Source organism: Xylocopa sonorina, chromosome 7 (genome assembly GCF_050948175.1).
Source record: "Xylocopa sonorina isolate GNS202 chromosome 7, iyXylSono1_principal, whole genome shotgun sequence".
NCBI lineage: Eukaryota > Metazoa > Arthropoda > Insecta > Hymenoptera > Apidae > Xylocopa > Xylocopa sonorina.
In genome coordinates, this window is record NC_135199.1 from 11,121,882 (window position 1) to 11,147,891 (window position 26,010).

The 26,010-nt window shown below is 46.1% G+C and overlaps 1 protein-coding gene and 1 non-coding gene across 3 annotated transcripts in view; one reads left to right on the forward strand and one right to left on the reverse strand.

The window, feature by feature from the left end:
* Nucleotides 1–26,010, reverse strand: part of Nachra3 (nicotinic acetylcholine receptor alpha3 subunit) — a 68,737-nt gene that overhangs the window by 17,335 nt on the left and 25,392 nt on the right. For both annotated transcript variants that reach the window (XM_076897588.1, XM_076897587.1), the window contains exon 3: nucleotides 117–234. In XM_076897588.1, the coding sequence (XP_076753703.1) occupies nucleotides 117–168 (52 nt within the window). In that variant the 5' untranslated portion in view covers nucleotides 169–234. The remainder of the gene's footprint in view (nucleotides 1–116; nucleotides 235–26,010) is intronic.
* Trnan-guu (transfer RNA asparagine (anticodon GUU)) lies at nucleotides 19,768–19,841 on the forward strand. The gene has a single exon. It is a non-coding gene; the product is annotated as a tRNA-Asn (tRNA).

Here is a 26,010-nt window from a genome sequence, read left to right on the forward strand (position 1 = left end):
GTGGTACGCAGACCATGGTTGAGCGTTAACGTCCATCCCAGCTTTGACCCACGATATAATAGCCGCGAACGACGTAACGCGCGGGCCTTATTGTTGGATAGATTTATTGTACTTACCTGATATGAGCACCAACACTATCCACATGATCCCCACCAGGCTCTTCATCATGTCATTGTGTCACGTCCAACTCATTTCTTCTCGCCTTCGTGCTCTCCGGACCCTTCAGTTCTAGCACTGAAACAGAGAGAACGGTTCTTCGATCGAGGTCCAACGATGCGACTTGAATAAGTGCTTACAATTAGAGCCGGAACGCATTTCCGTTCGATCTATGGCCGTTCGTAGTGAATACCTACGACACGATCAATCCTCTTTTATTTGACTCCCTTCCTTAGAAGGTGATTCTTATTTGAGGAGTGAAGGGTTGCGTCGTGTTACGTTTGTGACAGTCTGTCGGAAAAATTACAATTCAAAGATACACGATATTGCAGAAGGTGTACAGGGAATGATTTATTAGCCGATCGCAGCTCGTAGCGAAACACCGCCATTATTTTTGCACCAGTGATCCGTTCACGCTAGATACGTATCAGTGATTAATTAACCCCTCTTGTGGACATTGGTATGCTTTTCGCTCGAGCAGATAAGCGGATTCAATTTTCTTTCTCGTCGGATTAATTTTATCGACTGAACAACCATGGAAGCACATTTGTTTCGCACAGAAACGGTTCGTGATAATTAAAAAAAAAAAAGACATCGAGTTTTCGATCCGTCACTATTATCTCTGTAACACAATAATATGTACACGGGGATGGCAATAAATAAAATTGAAATTTGTTTTCTCAAACACCAAAACAAATATTTTCAAAATATACACGAACTTTTCCCTTTCATATTTTTCCAATAACCAGCGAACACAGCGTATGCGACATTCCGTTGCGCGCGATGGAACAATTGCATTTGTTTCGACAAGAACTGAAATTGATTCGATTCGATCTAATTGGTACCTGAAAATTTGTATCTTCCTGCGAAAACGTTTCAGCCAGTAGGCAAAAAAGTTGGCTTTTTACCCAAGCATCCTCCTCCACCTCCTCTAATTTGCCATCCTCCGCCAACAATTTGTATTAACGGTAAAGCACGCGATTACGTGATTCCGGATCCTTGGCCCTGGAAATTTTCCGCGTCCCCATCGTGAAAAATCTCGTAAATCTCCCTTAGTTAGGCAAACGGGAACGCGATGGCGTATCTCTTGAAATATCGTCGAATCTGCAACTCGGATGCATAAGCAGCCTCTTGCACCCTCCCGCGGCGGCGGTGGCGGCTGGCAACCGTTCCGCGTTACCCCCGTTCGAACTTTCAAACTGTAACTCGAAAGCTCGAGATCCTCTCCGTGGATTTTTCACGATCGAAGGTACCGGCGCTAGGGTAGAGAAGAATGCAAAAGTAATGTATCCGCTCGGAAGGGCGAAACAAAGGTGACGGTGGGGGCTGGGTACGTACGGGACCACCCGAGCTCGACAACTTGCTCGTAAAATGAAAAATGGAACGGGATCGCGACGAAATGCGCTTTCGTGCCGTACGCTTTTATAACGACTATCGGTCCCTCCGAGTATTTACCGCGAATATGAAAACCTGAGATCGATCGAACCCATGAGATCGATTGCTCCTTCCATGTGTGCATCTTCTGTGCTTAAAGAATCTACTTTTTCATTCGCTTTCAGATATCCTTTAGCTCGATGCACGATTGAAAATGTAAATTATGTACAAATCCATAGCAGCCACTCTGAACTCGTGCATCACTTCTCTGAACCCGAACGATTCAATTCCAGCTGAGTCGCGTTCGAAATTTCTCGGATTTCTTCCCAGCGGATTTCAGGGACGATAAAAAAAAGAAGAGGGTCGATCGATTCCCAGTGAGAGGAAAATTCGCGATCGGTAATCGGTCCATTCGAACCGTCCCAACGTACCGCATCGTTCCGCGCCACGTGGACCGCAGTGAACTGCGGCTGCAACCCTCCCGATGCGTTCTGAACGGCCGCAGCGACCTATAGCGAGGAACAAGGGCGCAACGTGGATCCCAGCGTGGCACCCGTTCCACTGGATTTGTTGCCTATCCAAGCTTGCTCATTTTTTCTCATTTATATCCGCTTACGTAACGCTGCAGCGACTGCAACGGGGTTGATGTCGTTTGCGAAAGGGTTGCTGAGGATTTGCAATTGGTAATCTCTTAAGTAATTGATCTGCGATAATAGAATTCTATTGAAATCGATCATTTTTGTAAAATTCAATGCTTCTTTGATTCTCGACTACCTGCCCACTAGCCGTAGAAATATTGCAAACGATTAATACCTTCTCGCTGGCTATATTCTCCCCGGGTGGTGCACCTACGGTACCTACCCCATTCGACTTGCTCCGCACGACACGAAATAAAGACCAGGAAGGGCGGCAAGCCGTGGATTTGCCTACGGAACGCGGACGATTCGTTCGCGCGCGTTAAAAACCAGGGTAGATTTCATCTTCGCGTGCGAGTAATCGTTTCTTTGATCTTCTCCCGCGCGGGAAACGCGAACGGCCGCGTTTCTGACCGGGGCTAGCCGCTGTTCCTTCAATGCAGATATTCCGACCTTAATTTCGCGAACGGTCTCAGTCGGGAGTTCGGTATTCCGCGAAACTTGGTACCGGGACGGGCGAGGGGGAACAGGTAGAAAGGTAAAGCTGCGGCGAATTGCTGGCCACGCGCGAGGGACCGCTCGTTGCGCTTAATCCTTTCGTTATGGGAGACGATTATGGTTACGAGCTGTAAAGCTTCTGCTTGTTTTATGTCGAAAGCCACTGGGTACAGCTCTCTGTTTGCCTGGCGAAAGTCGTTCGCCGGTAATCGTTCGTCGCGAAACGATCCCTATAAAGTAACTAAACGCGGCTAGTTGCTGAGGACACGTTGTTCAAATCTCTGTTTGCGGATGATCGCCGCGCTAACCACGGCAGACGTTGGATAAGACTCTCCTCGTGCTGTTGGCACGCTGTTTATCGCGCGGAGAGCTCGTTCGTTTTATTGCGGAGAACAAGGTGCAATGACACGTTGAAAGATTCTAATCTAGAGCTTTCACTCTATTAATTACAGTCTACTGAAAAATGTGACGGTACGTAAACTCGCGAATCTGCTCGACTTACTTTACGTTATGCGAGTTTACCATTTTTAGAGAAATGTAGCGTTACGTTAATAGAAAGACAGATTCAAGTTTAATACCATCTGGGGAATATTCGATAGGACTATTGACAGATTTGTGTCATGCCTTCCTCATGGAAGCCTCGCAAACCCCAAAGCGTATCTTTGCCTATTCGGAGCAACAGAGTGCCGATAGATGATTCCTAGAGGAACTGACGAACCAATGACAGATATCTATTACTGCTTCTGAACGGAGAGAAAATTTATATTCACTCACTTCCTTTTGCAAATTTCTCGGTGCAGAGAAGGAACGACTCGAAACAGGCAATACCAGTAGTTTAGCCGTATATTGAGTCAGACGACGGCAACAAAACTAATTTGCAACGCCAGAAACAGAAACTTCTATGGAGCTTCAGTGGCACCAGTGGTACAGCCGCTATATATCAAGTCAGACAGAAGCCACACGATACTAATTTCCACTAGAAATAAAAACTTGGCGGAGTTCAATGTTATCGGTGATTCGCCCGTATATCGAGTCAGACACAGGCCACGCGACACTAATTTCCACTGCTGGCTGAAACTTCTATGGAATTCTGCGAAATCAGTGATACAGTCGTATATTAAAGTCGGACCAAGGGAACAAAACTAATTTCCAACGCTGAAAATGGAAACCCACATAGAATCCAGCGATACCAGTGGTCCGACTGTATATAAGATCGTGCAAGAGTAACGAAGACACTGGATAGAAGGACTCGCGAAAAAATTCCGCAAAGTTTAATAACACGAATGAAATATTGGCTTCGCGGATATCCATTCCCCGTCGTAATGTTCCTAATACAAATTTGTATTCCTTCATCCACGCGAGTGAACCCCATCCCCTCGCATAGTTGGCGAAAGAATCCCGACTTCGAACGGTTTAACACGACTTCCTGACGGTAGTAAAAATTCGCAAGAAATTGCCAGGCACCGTCGGAGGAGCACTCGGTGGCCCGAGTGGTCGGCGTAACGGCGCATAATTTCGCGCAAGCAGCCCCGCTTGCTAAAGGGTTAAGGCTCTCTCGTCACGCGTGGCTGACGGGACTCGAGCGAACGTAGCAGATAATTAGCCGGTCTCGAGGCACGAGTGAGCGGCCTCCCGAGATAAAGAGAGAGAGAGAGAGAAAGACGAGTTCGATCGATCGCAGCCTGCAGAAATAACTTTCGTCTTGGGAATAAAGGTATGCATTCGCTCGAGCATTTGCTTCGCGTGAATTCGCTTAATTTACAGAGTCATAATGTATTTCGTTCTGTAAATGGATTTTTTTTGCCAGGAATATCTAAATTTCCTACTAGCCGAGGATTAATTTGAATAAAGAAGTCTCTACTTTGGTCAAACGTGCTAAAACAATCTCGACAACAATATGGAAATTCAAATTCTGATCTCGCAAGTGGCACTCACTTGTAATTAAAACATCCCCGTGGCTGTTACATTAATCGTCTAACCGATTGTCTAATAAAATGAAACCGCAGCCACGTTCCGTTATCGCCGGGAAATTGAACGAATTAGCCTCTCGAATTAGACGTATTGAAACCTCAACGGCGGTCTCAAATAGTATTTCACGCGCGAGCGGATTCTTCCTTAATTTCCTAGTTATACACGAGCGGGTGGAACGCCGCGGCGGTGCCTTCGATCGCGAATATTCAAGCTCCATTCAGTTAAAAGCGTGCCCCGGTCCGCGCTATTAACTCGTTCACAGAGCGATTCCACGGATCCGATTCAACGGCGTCGTTGCACCTTTGTATCTCGCGGCGATGAATGCGTTCCGACGCCGGGGATCGCGGGCAACTTGTTGCTGAATAAATTCACCGGCTTGCTTCATTAATTTTAATACGCTTTTTGCCACGGCCGCCTTCGAATGCCACCACTGCCAGTCCTCCGCGTTCTCTTGCTCGTTCATTGTCCGCTAATGTTCCAGGCACCTGCATTCTTTCGCCAAGATCGTGACCACTCGTATTCGCCCGCGAGACATTTTACACGCCCTCGACATCGAAACACTTTTCACGCGACGATTTTCAATTAATTCCGCCATTATCTTGCAGTTAGTACATTTTATGCGAAAGATAGATCTTAGTAGATAAAGAATATACATATTCTTGTGCCGTTACAAGGTACGCGTGTTAATATAATTTTCAACGATTTCCATATACTTCGTTGAGGATACAATTACACCCAGAAGGTAATAAATTATAATTTGAAGCGAAGTTCTAGCACCGAATGAATTTCCTAGTCAATCTTAATGTAATGTTAATCCAATACTGTACTTTGCATCTCGATGAGCCGCGCTAAACGCGAACGACGACAGTTCACAGTAGTATAACCGTACAATTTCTCAGCCTCGCCGTGGCAACGCGTCGAAACTAAAATACGCGCGCATTTTCATGAAAACGACGGTATTATCAATAACAACATCGATGCGGCAAAATTCGAAGCGTGGGCTGCTATTAAATCATCGGGACCGATCGAAACACCGGCAGCCACCGTTACTCACAAACAGGATCAGATTTATGAATTTAATAATGGCAGCGCATCGCCGCGGGGGAACAATTAAATGCAGCACGATTGTGCGGCCGTGGTGCGGTTAAATATTGGGATTCGACGCTGGGAGTCGACGCTGGAATCGTGGGAAAGAAAAAGGCAGAGAGGGCAGGAACCTTGAGGATAACCCGTGTCGCCGCGTGTTACTCCTGTTAAATCGCAAATTTCGCGCGGCTTCCGGGTCTCCGCGTCAGGCACTTCGGCAAAATTCCCGCGAGCCAAGCGAATTTTAATACCTTCGATATCCACCGGTTCTCTACCCCCTACTTTCGTTCGAAAGATGAAAGGATCCGCTCTTTTCGACGCGGTGAATTGCTTCGAGTAGAAGTTCCACCCCTCTGATTGCCACAGTGTCTATAGTGGAATAAATTCATAATTTTTTAATCCTCTAAACTTCGCAAACTTCGAAATCTTCAATTCTGTAAAAATTAGAAATTTTTCTGTTGGTTTACAACGCTTCTAGTGCTTACATACGAGGCGTGTCCATTTTCAGTAGTACAAGTCTACGGTTACGTAACAGCTCACAGTTATTAATCTTGATGATGCGTTCATTGTCTCTCAATGATTAATCGGAGAGCGTATTATAATTACACGTTTTGTTCACCCCAGAGGAAGTTCACCAACTTCCACAATCGAACCAGAAAGTCACGGTCAAATACTAAAAGCGCCCGCACCGCGTCGCCCCCCAATAAAACCTAATTACCCTCGATTCGAGCGACTCACCCCACCGGCGCGCAATCAACTCAAGAAAGGCTAGTAAGAAACTTGGAAATCTCACTGGGATCTCGGACATAATCCCTCAATTACTATACCATGCGCATGGCCAAGCAATTTGTATGACAATCGAGGAAACCGCGGATCGACGTGCCGTCTTATCATCGAGACGGGCCGATTCATCGGGCGATGCGCCATGATTTATTGTCCCGACCCTAAGACCTTCATCCATCAGTGTCGACGTGGGACGGGATAAAAAAAAAAGAAAGAAAAGAAAAAAGGCCATCGACCGCAACTTGTCGATACTCCGTTTAGCCGTCGTGATTACGAGCCGCCCTGCTGGCGAGCCATGCTTCCTAGCCCTGTGGCTTTTCTCTCGGATCTCATCGAGAATACGTGTCAGACCAAAAACTAGCTACCGCGCCTCGTTTAGAGCGTCATAATAAGCGCATTATGAGATATCGCGCTGGAAACGTGACCGAAGAGCTGGCGGATGTATTTCGCGATCTAGGATGATTTTTTTGAACGAGATTCGATGGCACGAGCCGTGATCCATCTTGATTTGTCGATACTTGAAGCCTCTTCTTAAGATGGCGAGCTTGGGAGTGAATCATTTTATTGTAGTTTCTTTGGTGCTTCGATAGAGGAAAGAGATTGCGATTAAAGTGGGTGGATCAGAGTCTTAAGATCGATGAAGAATTTGTTCTTTTTAACCAAATGATCGATTTGTTGATTTACATTTTAATTACATACCAGTGCCGAAAGAAGCAGCGGATATTCATTTAAATGCGTTCTCCGCTTATCTGTTCAATCGCGAAGAAAGGTGCTCGAAAAAGAATCACTTTAATCTCTATTTTCTTTCACCGAAACGAAACCACTTTCCAGCAATGTTCCACGGTGTACTCGCGAGAGATAACACCCGCTACCGTATGCCTCGTTTAATTTATACCACACCGCTCAGGGAATTTCTCCGTTCGTCAATTTCCAGAGGCTCGCCGCGCCGTTTACTTTTCCACCCGGGGAAATCCAATTTTACGTAAACAAGTGGATGGATAAGTGGTCGATAAGACATCGCCCTCCGTCGACCGGAGGGAGAGAACGAAAGGGTAGAACGAGGACGAGGGGATCGAAGGTGGGCGAGGAAGAAAGCTTTTGCATTCGAGGGAGTGCAGGCTGAAATTTGAGATTGGTCCGCGGAAGACAAGCTAGAGGCAACGGTACGGATGATAATTAATTTTCCATGAGCGGCAAATGGATGCGGTACGTGTTCCCGTGCCATCCGACTCAGGCCACGATGGATACCTGCATAGTGCATGAACCGAGTTTTCTCGAACGTGTCGAGCTGTTTACAGAAGCTGCGGCTGCCGGGGCCGGAAGTCCGCTGTAAAACATGGTTAACCGAGCGGAGGCGTGTGCCACGGTTAAAAATAACGTTCCAAATCTCGCGCCCACGGTTGATGATAAGAATTTCAAAAAGATTTAAGAGGTTCTTTAAAAAAAGGATTTTAAAAATGGTGAAAAAAAGAACGTTCGAGCTCTTCGGGGATAGTTCGTTCCACGAGGGTGCAAATTAACGGGGTGAGATAAACGGAAGTAATTTACGAGGTTCGTTGTCGTAATTCAAACGTGGCGTGCGTGAAAATGAGCAGTATGCAAATTCTTATTTTCTCTCCCTTCTTCTCACCCTTCCTCTTCTCGCTATACCAACGCAACCCTTATATAAACTCCTCAGCCTATCATTACGCGCAGTAAACCTAACAATTTCTTTCCTCCCTCGCTTCCCAAATATCAGAACATCAAATATCTAATTGATGCTCTCTCCAGGGCAGAAATAAATCCTCCATTTCACCCTCCGAAGTCGCATGCACCGCTATCATCGTTTGCAACGTTCGAAAGTAGAGCCAAGATCAGGCACCCAGCGCCCTATTCTCACGACTCGCTCCAGAATCAAACATTCCACTTTGGAAAAGATGAAAAGAGGGCGAGGTACAGCGGAGAACGTCGCGACAGTGAAAATCACGCGGGACGAAGACAAAACCCGGGGATCCGGCTGCGATCCCTTTTATTCGCGGATAATTGAATATCAGCGGGGTCGAGGAAGGGGGCGATATTCCGTGGGAATCGAGGAGCATGGACCTACGGGCGAGCGATCGAGGCCGATTCGAGGAGGGAACGATTCTCGCCAGGTCGGAATCAATTCAACTGCCGGCTGGCACCGGCTCATGGAAAATTAAATATCCACTTTCGTACGCTTCGCCCTCTTCCTAGCCCACGAAAATTTCTTCGATCCTCTCCAGTGAAAGACGTCCATCGATAACGTCGATGGATACCCTGGAGCCCTTCCACGTTCGTTTCACTCTGTCGAATGGAATTTCGATACTTTTTGAAGAGGACGTTGGGGGGGGGGGGGGGGGGGAATAGTGGTGGATGTTCGAAACTTCATCGAGATCTTTTTTTAATTGGCTAGCGAAGAAATATTCGTAGATTTATTGCAACTGACGAAGGCCCAAGTTTTGGTGAGAATAATGCTCGAAGGGGTTGAAAATTTATGGATAGTGGCCAGCAAAGATTTGCTTGTCATTTTGTGGAAAAATGATATTCGAAGTGTTCTTCAAATAGTTAAATACGTACCTGTACAGGGAGCAAATTTAATCAGCAAAGTTTGAACAAACTTCGGCCAAATTTGAGCAAGCATAGTATCCAAAGTAATTATTGGCGTAGCCAAGATTCTCTCGCGGAGTTCCCAGTTTTTCAACCGGTTCTAGCTCGGGAATTTCCCGTGGACTTGCCGATAAAAACAGGTTGGAGGTACTTACCGAGGAGCAGGTATGCGCCATACTGCGTTTAGATCGCAAAACTGATACCACCGCGTGGAAACTGAGCCGTGTTATTAAGGGTCGTTATCGTCGGCCCTCGAATGTGCTTCGGTTGCATCGCGCCAAGAACGCTGCGACTAGCTTCTTGCTATTTACCAAATTGCCTTCGTTTTCAAAGGGGAAACTTCGCTGGACGCTAAATAGAAAATCTCCGCGGATTATTAACGCGAGCTCCTTAATCAGCTCGAATGGAAATCCTCCTTAAATGGTCCAGAACGAATTGTCCGAATGAGTTTAAGAATTTTACGCGACGAACTTTAACGGTGAAACTGTTTCCTCTTTGCCTCCAACGTGGCGAGATGGAAGGGAAATTCTTGCTTTTCAAAGTGGGAATTTAACTTGGAATTTAGTGCTAAAGAGATCTTGAAACTTTAATGGGATTTTGGAGTCTCCGGACACTCGGTGCGGAGGACTATGAAAATACGTGGGGATGAGCATTTTACGCATTTCATTTCGAAAATAAAAAACTTTTATACGCGCCTTCTATGCTTGTCGCGAAATTATATTTCTCGTCGAATTTAAGATTGATATTATTCCAAAGAGAAAATCGCGAGACCCGTTTCTTTGATTTACGCTGCAAGAATCCTCGCTAAACAAACTGCAGTTAAAAGTAGAACGTTTAAAAGTTTCCGCGATGCAGAGAGCGATACTTTATAAATTCTGATAGCCCTTTTCGCGTGATCCAAAATCGTCGAAAGTAGAGATCAATGGCAGATTTCCAGGAGTAACGCGTTTTCGGTCGTGTGCATGTGTGCCACGCAAGATGCAAAAGTATCGTCTGGCGCAGAAGCCGCCAATAAAATTACGTCAAGAGGTAAAGTGTTTATTAAAAATTGAAACCAGCATCGAGTCTCGAACATCTCGAACGAGCTCGCCTCTCGAAATCCTTTTTCCCAGCTCCCACGTGTCGCCCGGCGCTTCGAGCAGTCGGTGAAAAATGAATTCCATCCCGGCGGACGTCCATCCATTTATTTGTCCATTAGACGCAACGGCGAAAGTGCGCGATCCACCGCCCCGTGCAACGGGTACTCGTCCCCTCCTACAAAATTTACGATTTTCCGTAAATCGAGTTTCAAGCCGGCGGACAGCGCCGCGACAGACCGGATGGAAATGGAAACGGCGTTGAAGAATGCTCGCGGAACGCCTCAGACCGGAAAGAAACGCGCGCCAAACACCATTTTCTCTTACCGCGCGCCTTCGACATCGGATTAGAACCGATTCATCACGTGTGTATCGTAAAATGCCACCGAAACGGGGACGTGCCGCTGTTTTTGAGTAATCCACCCCGATTTTTCTGCACCCGGTTTCTTCGGTTACCCACGACGGTGAAATTTACGGCCGGACGCGGAAGAAGAGCGTCGACTGGGTCGTCGGGATGGGAGGTGAGATTTACTCGGTTGGAATGAAACTCTGTGGCCTTTTTCTGTCCGCTGGTTTGTCTCTGTTCGACTCGGTGGCGTTTCGAGAGAACGGTTTCGATTGACGGGGGTGAATTCGATCTTGCGAGTCGAGTATCCGCGAGGGGGTCGTTAAAGCTGCGAGTACCTCGGAAACGCTGTTGTTTTTATAAACGAGTGAAAGGGAAAGCGAAGATTTGTTTTCAGCGCAGCTATTTCCAGACTGATTGGACGACCAATTAAACTTTGTTACCGGAGATCGAGATTTCAAGCTACGACACTGTACCTTCGAACCTTTTAAATTGAACGTATCCTTTTATTTGTACTATCCACTTATCTTCACGGAAACACGTCATTGAATCCCGTTAAAATCCGATGAAGAAGTGACATCGCGTACTTTATTATCTCGGTACAGATGTTATACTGAGCGTAACAGTATAATTGCAGAGACGGCCAGTGAAATTATGATCCGATAATGGGAAGGAGCGAAGGGGGTGTCGCGAGAAGGAGGGGGCGCGAAAACACGACGGCACCAAGGAATAAGAAGGGAAAAGGTAAGGCAGAAATGGTCGGTCGGTCGGTTCGCAAGTAGGTCGCATCTCACGGCTCAATATCATCGAATACTCTTTTGTGTCCTCTCCTAAATTAGGTTACGAGGGTGCCGCAACCGTTAGCTGCTGGCTGTGGCTTCTTCTTGCGCCGCGCCGTGGCTCCCCAGAATTTCAATATGCCAATTTCCCCCAAAAACTTTTACCACCGTTATGTACATTTCTTTCCCTCCAGACTTTCGCGGAATCTTTATCGAATCTGATCAAGACAACCTCTTCTTTGTTAATACCAATCAACTTTTCCATCATGGCGTCCTGTAAAGCAGCCTTAAACAATCCCCGATTGACATCCACAGCGAAGAGAGGGTTAACGCGAGCACAGCGTCGAGTCGGATCGATTCGTTTCCGGGCATCCAATTAATTCCCACTCGCGGAAATTCCGCGAGCGCGACGCGTCGTCAAATTCAATCCCGCGGGATCCAAACGCTGCTCGCCCATCTGTTTCATCGTCGAGCGGAATCTTACTTTAACGAGCCGTGACGGATCGAAATATCGCGGGCAAAAATAAGGGGGAGACGAGTGAATCATTGACGAGGGTGTCTATGCCCTTTCATCCGAAGAACAGGGCGCGATGGCCACGTCTGGGTCAGACTCGCTCCTCGCATTCTCGTTTAACGGCGCTCGTTAAAGGTCCCGTGGTTTTTAGAACGTTACGTCTGGTGGGAATAATTAGAGTTTCGTCTTACAGGAATAATTAGAACGGTCGAAGGAATAATGGGACGGTTGGTGGGTTTCATTTTAAGTTTCAGAGGAAGATACGGGGACGTGGGTAAGGTATCTGCAGTGAACGTGGGTGTTTGCGGTAGTTAAAAAATGAGAGGGTAGACGTTAACCCTGGAATGCCAGGATATTTGTACTTGCGTTGCCCTGTATTGGGGCTAGAATTTAACGCGAACACTTCAGACGCGTTCTTTTCGTGCGTTTTAAATTGCACGTCGAAGAAGTAAACAGCAAACGCTGGATATTGCTTTTAATAAAGAATCTAATAAAGTACCGACACGAATTTTAAAAAATGAAAACTGGTATATCCGTGGGGGTTCGAATCGGTCCGGTCAAGAGTGATTAAACATCGCGCGACTAATTGAACGTGAACGTCCTGCCTCTGCCACTTGGAAAATTTAGTTTCCCATCGATCGAATTATCGGGTTGATTCGATCGCCTCGCGTGATACGCGTCCATCTCTAAACAGCGCAAAATTCTCGAACAATTGGATCAGTGGGAATATCTGTCGCTCATGGTTCAATAAACTATTTCTAAAAAGACACCCTCATATATCCGAATTACTTTTATACGAAAATCTGCAGTGTTTGCGACCCAAATACGATCGAAACGCGTTGCGCAGGAAATGCAACCGTGGCGATACTTGAAAAATAAAAACTGTGTAGAGCAAACACGCAGGGGGGTGAATTTCCAGCAGTAAGAACCAGAAAACTGGGGAATATCGTCGAACAGCTGAGGTGAGACGAAGTTGTGCTCGCAGAACCACGCTGGCAGGCATGGACGGAGAGAAAAACGAGTTTTTCGCCGTCCCGGCCGAGCACTTCTCTCGTATATAACAATAAGAGAGGCGTTAGGGTCCTCGAAAGTTGCAACTCGCTCGCGAACAGAAAATCTACCTTTGTCACCGTATCGCTGGACCACTCTCAACGATATTAAACCCTACGAAACAATACTGGTCCGTTCTATTTTCTTTATATCCTCGATGCCACTCGCACCCCGTAGAAATATAAAGCAATTTCCCAGACGAGCCACCGGAACCTCCCACGAGACTGTTTCGACCCTTAGGTTTCCTTATCGAGTAATTGAGTAATTGCTAAAAAAATAAAAATCCGTTTTACGGTCCGTGGAATTATAATAAATTTTCTGAAGGTAGTTTTTAGGCGTGTAAAAGGTTACAAGAGAGTCTCAATATCATTAATTGGCGAATTGTTCGAGAAACTTTTTAATATAAATTCTCACGGAAAGATTTCCAAGAATTTCCGAAGAATTCTACGTAACAGAGGGAATCTTTTAGGGTGAACGAGATCGAAGGAAAAGAGATGACGAGTCGAGTTCGAAAAGCTTCAAAAGACCGTCTATGGTACTCGTGCGACGAGCGTTAACCGCTCGATCCGGATTCCTTTTTCTCACTTGAACAGTACGCTGAAAGGAATCCCGTTTACGATTGCTGAACTCGAGTCAAATTACCCTTTGGCGGTTCGCACGATTTCCTTTCGAACGTTAAACAAGATACTGCTATATAAATACTGTACTTTGAATGAGTGGTGTCTTACGAAATGCAGAAGAATAAAAATGTACAAGTCGAAAAAATTATATGTACCTTCTATATAGAATAGAAGGAAACTGAGCAACCGTTTGAACTCTCGTTCCTCGAGCTACGGAAAAGAAACAAGATGAAAGGATAACGTGCAGCCCATCGTTCGTTCAGCCAACGTCGTTTCAAGAAACGTGTGCTATCCAAAGTTCAGAGATGGTCTATCGCGAAGGGACACGTATGCATGTTTCTCGTGACGCTGCATCCATATGTACCTTCGCTATACCGTGGATAGATTTTCGCTCTTTACGCTGGATAAGGATTTCAGATAAAATATTTACCGCGAGACGATGAGACGAGGAAGTTCGTCGGCGGGCAGAAACGTCACGTTCAACCGACAACGGGAAGTTTAAACTTTCCGAGGGTGTAACGAAATTCGTTGCTCTCTGTCCTTCAGTCAACTTGTAACAGTTCCCTTTACCTTTAAGAGTCTCGTAGGAGTAACCGACTGCACGGTGTGTACACCTTCGTTCGAGAGTATTATATACCAGGATCGAGTTAGCTAAACGTGTTTAAGTATGACGGTAAACGCCTTCGCGGGAATGAAACGCGTAGTTATTTACTGAAACCGATTAAACCATGGGATTATTTTAATTTCCATTCGCGTTGAAAATTAACGATGATATTTAAAAAGGTATCAGTGTCCTCGAAAAAAGAACCAATTAATTCTGGGGTTAAACAATCGCCCACCGAATTCCGGTTTTAATCCCCGCGAAAAAGCCCGACGCGGTAGAAACGCAATCAAAATTCACCGATCCAATACATTTTTCTATCGTGTAAAGAGAAAACAATAATAATAATGAATCGGTAGCGGTGCTCGAAAGTAATCCGGCTGGCAGGAATTTAAACGATCCCGCATAATCGCGATGAAACGCGGTCCGTGGAGTCGCGTCTCGTCGCGGAAAAGGTCATTCGTTCCGCGTGGATTACTTCATTCCACGACTTTCGAGGCGAACTCGAATTCCACGACGTTCGTGTCCGTTCAATTGAAAATCCCAACGGCGGTGATCGCGGCCCCTCCCCATCGATACCGGGCTAGAACGTATTCGAAGGTTCTCACCCTTAACCTATTCCTAAGCCCGTCCACGAGACCACGATCCCGGCCTGGAATCCGAAGGCCATTCTGAACATGCACACACGCGCGTCCGCGCCACGATTCCAATAAACGAGCACCCGTTCGATTGTCTATGTTAAAATATTCCGCGTGCCCCGGTTCCACGGATGGGGTCGCCCCGGTGATGGCGTGTGGACGGAAACTTTCCCTCTGTTTTCTGAAATGAAGTCCCGATGCTTACTTACTGCGAACTGCAAGTAGATTCGAGTTAAACTATGGAACGTGCACGTGATCCTGTCGGAGATTTAGCGACTCTAACCGAGTGGACAGTCGAACTTTAACTCGAGCTGAACGAGACCACTTTTGAGGGTTTCCATCTCATTTTTAAGGAAATTTTTACGGAATATTATAATACAATCATTCAATCCCTATCGCCTATTCACACTCTAAAAAATGGTACGGAACGCACCTGTAAATATTCTTCCCTCCAGCAACACCATGGATGGACTCTCGAAACGCCATCACTCTTCATCGGCTCCATCGAGGCGAAGGAACGCCGATTTCCACGATTGGCCACAATTCTCCCGGCAAAGTCAATAACTCACCCGGTTTACGGCACGTGGGCCAAGCAACCCTTTCCAAACACGTGTTACGCAGCGCGTAAAATTCGAGTAGCGCAAGCCAGGCCAACAAGACCGGGATCAGTTCCCGATCGCTGTTCGACCGACCAGCCGGAATTGGCCGCGGGCAAGCGGAGGCGTGGGGCCCAGGAAATTTGCCAAACAGCTGGGAACCGGTCGTTCCGAACGGGTGAAAGTGACGATCGCCTGGCGAACGGGAATCCACGGCGTCGCCGACGACGTTTAATTGGACGATATTTGCCGAACGCGTGTAATCACCTGTTGCACCGGTGCGGAAGTGGTGTGCTAATAGGAACCAGACGAAATAAATTCTGGTTGTCCCTTTATATGATCCACTTCTTACATTTCACATTTTAATACCGTAAATAATCATATGTGTATATTTTTGTTCTAAACACGAGTCTGATATCGTCAACAATAATAAATTTATTTGATTGCGAGTAACTGTCCAGGTAACAATTATACGACACGGTTGGTGTGAAGGGCGCGGATTAACTGACTGTCTGGCTTGAGTTCGCGGGGTGGCTCGAGTTCGCCCGAAAATTGGTGGGGAGTCCTACTAATGATCGAGTAGGGTGGTTTCCATGGTTGGAAGGGGAATGCAACTACTGTTTTTCTTCGTGAAAATCACGCTCTAAACTTTCCACTAACTTTTTCGCTAATCATCCCCCGAGCTTCGCCACCTGTTGACCATCCTCGCTAAGCACCCCGTGAAAGACCAGAAGAAACGGTTCGAAAGCAATCGCGGGGTGCAAAACAATTCGCTGTTCCCATCGAAGTGGCGCGGAGATTAGAAAAGGGCGTGGCGGTCGAGGGTGGGACAGGGGTGGTTGTCTGAAGCACGTCTACGTGTTGCTAGAGTAGACGTTAAGGGAAGTATTTCTTAATTAGCGGCTCGCCTCGAACGAGGTGTCTCGGGGCAAGCCAGCCGCTCCCTCGATGCCGAGCCCCTGGCGAGCTCCTCGTAGATCACGATTTCCTCTAAGTGTCTTAGGTGCCTCAAGATCGATGGAAAAGGACGAGGTGCTCGCAAGGAACACGTTGCCACGATACGTTCCATATTAATCGTGTGATTTATGTGTACACTGAGGAAGATGTAGAAAGTGTCAGGGAGAAGGCTGCACGGGCTCTTTAAATAATGCGATACAGGGGGTGAACGATGGACAGTAATGCGTTAGCGTTTAGAGGTATTTTAGATCAAAATTCCGGTATCAGCTGGAACGAATCGAGCATCGCGAGCAAATGTAGCAAGATACCGGCCTGCTCAGTAAACGGAGATACACTTGGCGGCCGTCAGGAAATAAATTGGTCGGGTTACGGAAATTACGAGCTCCGCGGGAGGAATTCGACGTAACCAGTATATTAACCAGAGAAAATCTACCGGCTAACCAAGAGAAACTTTCCGATAGAATATATCTGTTTCGCGTGCGAAACATTAGCGATAGCGACGTCAGGAAACTGCAGTTAATAAACTCCGTAACGGGTTGTATCGGTAATCATGCTATCAGACCAGTGAATTCGAACGAGAACGAAAAGAGAAATCGTGAGAAAAAGTGGAACAGCGGGGTAAGTTTAAAAGCTTTTAGATATATTGCCACTTAACCCTTTCTTATCTGAGGAAAGATAAAGTCGAGGACCTCGAACGCCTTTTCGGGGTGATGATCGTTAAAGTAATACATATCGAATCTTATCAGCATCGCAATTAGTCTATCGTTTCATGAAGTGTTTCGAACACGAATTCCTAATGCCTCCGATACGAGAATTCAAACAGAAAACATTCCAACACTTGCTACTTATAATAAATTAATAATTGCCCGATGTTGGTCAATTATCATCACGGTCATTCCGTGAGAGACTCGAGCCTGCGTTGAAATCCTGACAAAGACGCGATGCAGAATCAATTTCGACGATTGGAATCGAGGATCGATGGGAAAGGGCGAGTTAAGGGGGGCGCGATAATGAAAATCTATCCTTTCAATATCTCCCCGATGGATATCGACGGAGGAAAAGGTACCGAGAGGCAGGGGGTGGAAAAAGCTACCGTCGAACGAGAAACGATCAGTCGTGTCGAAGCGGAAAATGGAATGCAGCAGCTTTGTATTCAATTGTTTCGCCTAAATTTGTTTCGGACGAGGAGAAAAAAAAAGTTGCCTCGCTCGAACTCGTTGAAAAAGCGGAAACCAGAAAAAAAAGAAGGTAAGATGAAAGAGCGAGCAAAGTAACTTTCCAGCAACTAATCAACCTATGCTAATCTTCCGGTAGAATTGAACGAAAACAGAAGCGAAGAGGAAGAGAAGAAATAAAACGCGCAAGTGGATGGGTAATGAATCGAGACACCCGGATTCTTCACCCTAGAACGTCTGTGGCGTCGAATGACTCCCGCTGAACGTGCGCACCCTATCGACTTCCGGTTCTGTTCCTTCTCGCTCCCTCATTTTTTTCCTCGACTTGATGGTTCGTGGATCGCGCGGCAATTTTGCATATCGAGCGCCTACGGGCTATTATTTGAGCGTCGACACCGAAAAGCTCGTTTCCCCGGGCTCTCGATGATGGACAATCGATCAGCCGACGCTCACCGTCTCGTCGATGTGGCGAACCGTGAAACTTCCTTTCATAAACACTCGTTTATCCTCTCCGCTAGGCGAAACAAGCTCGCAGCTGCCTTCTTCTTCTCAATGTAAACCACTTAACGGAAACACTTTGCATTCGCCTCGATGGGGGTTGAGCGAATTTTCGTTGGTACGATGCTTTCTCAGTAACGAGACGGAGTTTGATTTTGCCTCTGGTCTACAAAAGGAATTCTTTTCGTGTGATTTCTAGATAAAGCCGATTGCAACAGAAAAGGAGAGTTTTAATATATTTCCCACTAGCAGAAGGGGATAAGTATAACGATAAGGATCAACGAAGGAGATGTCCTCAGGAGAATCCACGGAGTGGACCAAAGGGTGAAAAAGGCGCGCGTCGCCGGTGTGCAGATTTTTTTTTCCTTTTTTAAGTCGAATACTTGGAGTTAACGATAAGGTCGTGCTGACGTCGCGATAAGGAGGCCCCGATTGGGGTGAGATCGCGTGCTCGACAGAATACGGGCCACGAAACGTAACGTTATCAGGGGCCGCACAACAGCCGCACTAAATTTTTTTCGCCGACAGTTCTACTTTTCGAACGATAACTTCGCGGCCCCTGCGCCCAATGTGCGGTGATCAACCTGATGCCCTCTTTGAATATTACGAAATTACACACACGCATAGACCTCGTCATTCAGCGCCTGTTATCAAATATTTCTGCTCGCGTATCTATAGATATGCAAAAGGAAACATTCTTCTCTGTCTAATTTTATGTAAATTAAAGAATACTTCCTATATATTACACGGAATAATTAAATGCTTTCTCCCAGTATTGTTCGCAAGAAATATATTCTACATTTATTATGAGTGTTATAGATATGCTAACGATGGTGGTAAAGACACGGACAAAGTGTTTACACAGCTGGCTACCGGTGAACTGTGATACGTCCGTTCCTGCTTGATAAATGTATTATTAGCGAATATTATTAAAGTTATTGAATTATCTAGCGAAGTTACGCACGTAACCAAATAATTCATCTACCGGCTACGCATAATCGACTACACATACATTTGTTAATGCTTGTATGCGCGTCATCGCTGGCATAATTTATCAGATGTTAACTTCTGACCAAGAGTATACGTGCTAGCGGAAACCAGGGGAACCGAGAAGCGACCATAAATATCGCAAAAAGCAAAAACACTATTACCTAGAATACGCAAGTACCGATTTATGCGCTCCTACTGAGACACATATTTCGATTGTTTTCGCTAGCGAATTTAACAAGAGCAAAGGAGAGCGAATTACAGAGGGACGAAGAGATGTTGGCTCGCTACAAGAGAGAAAAGAAATTGCCCAGAAGCAATCTCTTGATGGATTTTTTGATTAAATGTCCCACGCAGCAAAGCACTCGCGGAGATGCATATTTTTATCGTGTAACATTCGATAATACCGCCCAACAATTTCCTTCCGGCTGTCTTTTGTGCACCTCTTTGCGTTGGAAGACGGTTCCGCTCACTTCATTCGGAAGGAAATGAGTGAAACAGGTAGAATAAAAATATGTCGAATGTAATTGGCCACTTCCCTCTGGTAATCACGGTTAATTACCAATCTTCGTGAAAAGAAATAATTCAGAATCTGCAGATCGTAGCGTATCTCTCAACAATTTCCTTCTTTCTTTGAAAGCACTGACTACAGGTGAACGACAGCAATAACGATGACAAAAAGTGTAGTGATTATATTCTATGAAATATTCACGATGATTCGTGCAAGTGACGGAGGTATAAAATTATATATTAAGTTTGAAAGTAGAATGAAGAAGATGCCTGGCCGTTATCTACGAACTTTTTGATCCATATCCCATCGGCCTCCGTGGCGCAATCGGCTAGCGCGTTCGGCTGTTAACCGAAAGGTTGGTGGTTCGAGCCCACCCGGGGGCGTTTATTTTTTTCATTATTTCTTGATGAACAAATTCATCGTTTACAATACTTATTTTCAATGTTGTACACGATATAAAGCTTATTTTAATCAATTATAGGTATATAAAGTTCGTTAAATTTTCAGTCAAATATCCATACACACATGGACGTGTTACTTGAAGATATTTAAATATTTAATAATAATATATTAGAAAGGAATTGTTATTGTAATTTTGTTTTTGAAGAAGTTAACAATTTTGAAGAAATGCCTACAAATTTAACAACAATAATACTGACAAAATATCGAAATTATTTTGTGCAATTGTAAGCGCATGTTGAATCATAAACTTACTGCTATTTTATTCGTAGTATGAACGCTATTTTATTAATAAAAAGTAATTTTTTAATGTTACTTGCACTGCGAGGCAAATAGTTCCACCAGTTTCCACTAGGTGTCCACGAAGTACTACGTGTTCTCGCGTTTGAAGTTAGACGACCAATGTAATATCCCGGAGCAGGAAAGTCGTCTCGGCAGTCATTCAGTGGGAGTACTACTGATCGATTTAGCAGATGATGAATGTCGGAGATGATCCCTGATTAAACTCCGCTCCCTGACTTCCATCAATCGCAACGACGGTTGTCAGTGGAAATTCTGATGCTAAATTTTTATTTTTTTAATTAATTTTCAAAACTGAACAGCATTCTTCCTAGTTACATTTTAAATGCAACTTCGAATCTATCTTTTTAACTACAACAAATTATCTGATGGACTTACTCTTTATAAGCATTAGAATTTAAAAAAACACATACACATGTGTAATGTACATGTACGTTTCCTGTTTCAATCGACAAATGCCATCGATTTCCTCGTAAAGTGCACACGTAAACTTCCGAAAAGGATCGGGCACGATAAGATTTGTCGAAAACTTCTTAACGAAAAACAGCGGCGAGGTAACAAGGAAGTAGTTACCGATCGATTGGTCGGCGTAAAGAAGGGTGGTTGAAGGAGGAAGGGGTTGCGGAACAGGGTCGAAACGATGCAAAGCAACTCGACAAGTTCGAGTACCGCGGGAGGATATGTCAGATTCGTCGGTCTGCGAATTTGTCGCCGCAGTATTACAGGTTATGGGTGCACGCTTCCGACCTCATTTAACTTTCAACTGCGTCGAGGACGTCGGCGGCTGTACAAGCGCGAAGCATCTGCCGCTGGCGCGTGTTGGAACTCTGTTTTACTCGAGCCACCCCGTTCCACCGACTATCCCCTACTGCTGCCCCTCTTCCCGGCCTCCTACTACGAGGCGCCACTGTTTCGCCCGTGATAACCCGTAGATCGAGGAGCACGTGCGTATCAGGTTCGACACGTTCTGGAAATGGGAGTACGTGAACCCGGAGGGGACGAAGGAGGCGGGGAAAAAGGCACGCAGTTAGATTAGAGAATGTATCGCCGGAGGGGCGTTAAGTGGAACCGTGCGCGTTTCGAAAATGAGACCAGAGACCCCATTATCCGAGATTCGAGGACGGATTTTTCAGGTGCAGATTAGGAAATTGACTCGGGACCGGGATGGCTAGATATTATGTCGCAGATGGGTAACGGGATAGAGCGCAGGCGAGCGCCATGTTGGAATATTAGGCTTAGAAGGGTCTACGGAGGAGGCGGATGACTGGGATTGGCGAAGGTAGCGGTCTGGCGAACTCGAGGATCCCACGGTCTTGGGAAATTCGATCGGCTTTCGTCGATTCTCCCTTTCTATAGAGATAAGGGAGGGTATCGTTGATACGATAGTTTTTTAAATGGAGTCGGAGGGCGAAGTGAGGAATTTAAATTGGGATAGAGGAAGTTTAAAGTGGATCTATCGGAAACGAGATTTGGGGATAATGCTTCTGAAAGTTGATGGGAGGAGCGAGTGACTACGACTGCACTGCAATAAGAGAAACAGATTCGAAAACTGAACACATTGCGACAAAACTGAAACCGAAACCAATATACACTCGTTTTAAATCAACTGAAAAACAGAAATACCGAGAAATATCGGTACCGTTGGTAGAAACGTTAAATAACTATAAAACATCCGTAACTGTTATGCCAAAAATGAATACTAAAACCCAAACATACACAAAAATAATGAAACAGAAACTACGTAGTTATAGGTAGGATAAAAATCCCCTCTCACAATGTCTCTTTTTACAAAGAATAAAAAGATAAAACGAAGTACCAAACAAAAAAAAGGAAAAAATAAAATACCCTTCCAAGGTAGGTGGCAAAGGGACCGTATTTAATTAAGAAAAATTAACCTCCTATAACCTCGACCCTTTAGCTGCGGCGTCGATCGATACTAATTTACCCTTTACTTCAACGAGGGTGAATATTTCGGGCGGAAAAAAGACAAAGAGCAGAGCCGCCCGAAGGAAGTGGCACGCGAAGGTGGAAAGTCATTACCGCGACAAAGAAGATCGTGGGGGCTGATCGAGACCGGTTCGAGAAGCCTATCGGTTCACCGCAGCCGGAATCTGGGAAGCCTCTAGCTGTTTGGTGGCACAGCCCTGAAGAACGCGGGCCATCGCCCCTACACCTTTTGTGTCCGTTCTCACGAGACAGCCCCTCGAGATCGCGCGAGCTATAGGCGTGCTAGTTCCACGTTGTGCTTCGACTCCCCGAGTTCGATCAACTTACCAGCGCCGTTTGCTCGTATTTCGACGACCACTTACCGTTTCAAGGGAGGGAAAAAATCAAGCTGATAGAGTAATCGATCCCTTGTGGTTTTCGAAAGGGCGCGGTTGCTAACATATTTGACGTCAGTGACGTAAGATTCAACTGAACGACCGACCTAGCTTACCAGTTTTCAGTTGCGATCGTGTGATCTACGAATGCAAAGTGTTCGCAGAACGAGGTGTTCGAGGCAGTTGCATTACAAAGCCCAGCCTCCAGTATCTTTCGGAACAATTGAACGTGTCGTTTTAAGAGCAGAGCGTTTGCCACGAGAGAGAGTCAATAAAACGGTCCTCTCGATCGCTTGATAGCGAGGTTTCCCTCGTTTGATCCCGCGGGAAAATTTCACGCTCGAACGGTTCAACGGTCGACGACCGATCCTCCTTGTTTTTCGACGTCTCCTGCCCCGGCTAATTTGCACTTGGAAAGATCCCCGAGATCGGGGAAAAGAGATCAGAACCGCGGCGGGACAACGAGATTATCGGGCGATCGGCTCGTTTCCTGGTTCAGCGGCTCGATAATACGATCATCTTGCTCGCGGTAGCTGGAGGATTCAGATTTTCCGCAGATCCGAGCCCTTTCTGATGCGACCGCCTCGACTGCCGGACAAAATAGCGGGAAATTAAGGGAAGCTTGTCTTCCTGTCTACGACATTCGATCAGAGAACAGTCTGATCGCGAGATCGCTTTATACGCCGCAGACTTCATAGGTGATCGAGGAAATTGATAGTCAACGTTTCAATGGCATTATTTTCGGTTAGGTTGAATCGTAAATTCCGTATAAACGATCCCTGGTCGAACGCTAAAACAGTTAGAGGAAGATGGAAAAACGGGGAAAAATGGAAAGTTAATAGGTGGAACAATTTGTAAATAACGAGACTAATTTCAGCCCAACGAGGGATGAGAAAATACGAACAACCAGAATCTGTCTTGAACGAAGCAATTCTGATTCCCAGCGGTCCTAGGTCGTAACTGTATTTTTAGTCGGCCGTAAAACGTGGAAAACAATAATTCTGTCGGAGCGTTTCCTCGAAGGTGGTCGTGGAAATGACTTTAATCGGCGTCTCGAATCCCGCGGGCTGTTCCAGCGCCCCCCTCCCCCCGGGATACCATTATCGTAAATTAGCTCGCTTCAAAGTTGCTTCAAACAGCGAGAGTGGGCTTATTGTTGGGCCGGCCCATCCCGGGGTCGTTGTCTTAATTTCGTTCTAGTTTCTTTGTGCGCATGCAGGAACTAATTATCGATACTTGGCAAGTTTCCAAACTCCCCACAATGCCTCGTTACTTATATTCCCTGTTAAATTTATTACGCGAAAACGCTTGAATGGGCGGGGGTAGGAATTTTTCCAATGACTACTTGTAAAGGTAAGCAAACCGGAGGATACGTGAGTGGAGTTCGAGGAGGTTTCATTCGATTGGTTCGTTTGTTCGTTAATCTGGACCGTGTGCGCGATAAAACGTGAAAATAAAAATCTACAGGGTGTACCAGAAAGTTTGTGCGGCCTGGCAAGTGCGAATTTCTAAAGCCCGATGTGCTTACTCGATTGCCTCGGTGCAAAACTTTTCGATCCATTCCAGTATATCGTTAAAGAGACCAACCATCTCTCCGACATCCGAAAAAGGGAAGAGAAAGGTTGTTTCCCAAATGCGCGCTACAACATAGCCGTTTCCCCAGCGCTACACAAGAGACATCGACGCCATTCTCGCTCCATAAATAGTCTCTCCGGTGGCCGTCCAACCAGAAAGCTGCAGTTTGATCTGTATCTGGCTCTCGTTCTCGTCTGTTCAACGTTCCCATTTCACGGAACGACAAAAATTGCGAAAGCGAGACCCATCGCATCCCCTGACGCGAGTCGAGACTCCCCAACCGCGTTACCGACAAATACCAAGCCCGACGAAGTCGTCGTCACGTGTGCAGTTCGGTTCAGATAAGACGGAAGAGGGTTGTACGGGTGTGTGGGTGGTTAGGCGAACGGAGAAAAAGCGAAGAGGGTTCCGACGAGACGAGAACGAAGGCAGTTTGCTCCGGTGGCTTAAGAGGCCGTTGGCTTCGTCCAGCCAGGAATCCAGAAGGTGCCGAGCAGTGCCAACAAATTGAGTTTGGACGCTTCGAGAGCTTTCCCGCTGGCCTCCGCGCCGCTCGTTCTATGGATTTTTCCCGAGGGTCAATGGGAACGCTCGAACTCGATCCCCCTCGGACTACGATAAACGTTCCCGCGTGGCCAGGCTTCTTCGCGCCCCCGCGGGAGAAACGAACTCGAGATAGCCTCTCCTGGCGATATCGACACCGGCACGCTACCACCTTCGCTCTTGCGTAATCTACCCCCCCCCCCCCCCCCCCGTCGTTCTAATATCGAGGAAGGAACTCCGAATCCAGGAACGCTCGTAGCTGAGGAACGTATCGGGGAATTGGATGTTACGCCCGGAGATTGCGGCCTCGTGGACGTTGGGCAATGTATTCTGGCTACCCTCGCCGGGTGGTGAAATTAAGGAAATGCGAGGTGTACGATCCGAGGAGATGGTCATTCTGATGATATATTTCAGAAAATTCTCAAAGAAGAACACCGACAAGAAAGAAAAAGTAAATTTCCTCTTTACGTAAGAAGAGGGATGATACAAGGGTATTGAACAGTCTCGAAGTGTAAAGCGCAGCGAACACGTATCAGTATCCAAGACTACGGGCGCACGAAGTCAAAGTGTTACACCCGACTGGACTGTATCTCGTCTTGAAGCAAGGAACTTACCCCTTTATCTGTTCCACCGTTAGAACCACGTGAACGCCACTCATCAACGATGCAGAGAGTTTGCCTGTTCCGCAGATAACGAGATGAACTTTCGGCTACTCTGCAGGTAGTCTAGGTGATACATGGATCATTAGGGAAACTAGTCCCACGGTTATCATCGGCCTGGCTTGATAATCTCGGGTGCACCGACATTCGTTTAACTCCGTCCCTATCGGGGATCGCCTTCCGTGGTCTCCCTTTTCTTGTTGCGATAAAGAAACGCCGGAAGTGGTAGGTTGACGCCGAAAGAGGAGCAGGGGGAGGAGGAGGAGGAGGCACGAGGATAAATCAAAAGTAGAACGAGCTGGACTTGCCGAAAGAATTTTCACCAAGGACGATGAAAATATTAGGGAAATGGGAAAAGAGAATAAAAAAGAAGATGAGGTATGGAAGCGCAAGAAGCGCACGGTGATTAAATTAAAAATGAGAAAAAGCTAGAGCGGAATGCAGCGAAGAACGAGTTAATAAATAAAAGGTTCACACGACGATGAAAAATTCCTGGATGAGATCGCTACAGCAAAAAAGAAACAAATAAACGTCTGTTTACAATAGATATTAAGTAAAAAAAGCGGAAAACCTAGATAACCATAAAAAGCATCCAGAAGGGGATTAACCGCGTAATTGCGCACAGTTGTTCGAGCGTCCGCCGCGTAATTAACGCACCCTATTAACACCTATATACACAACCTCGACTAGGATAA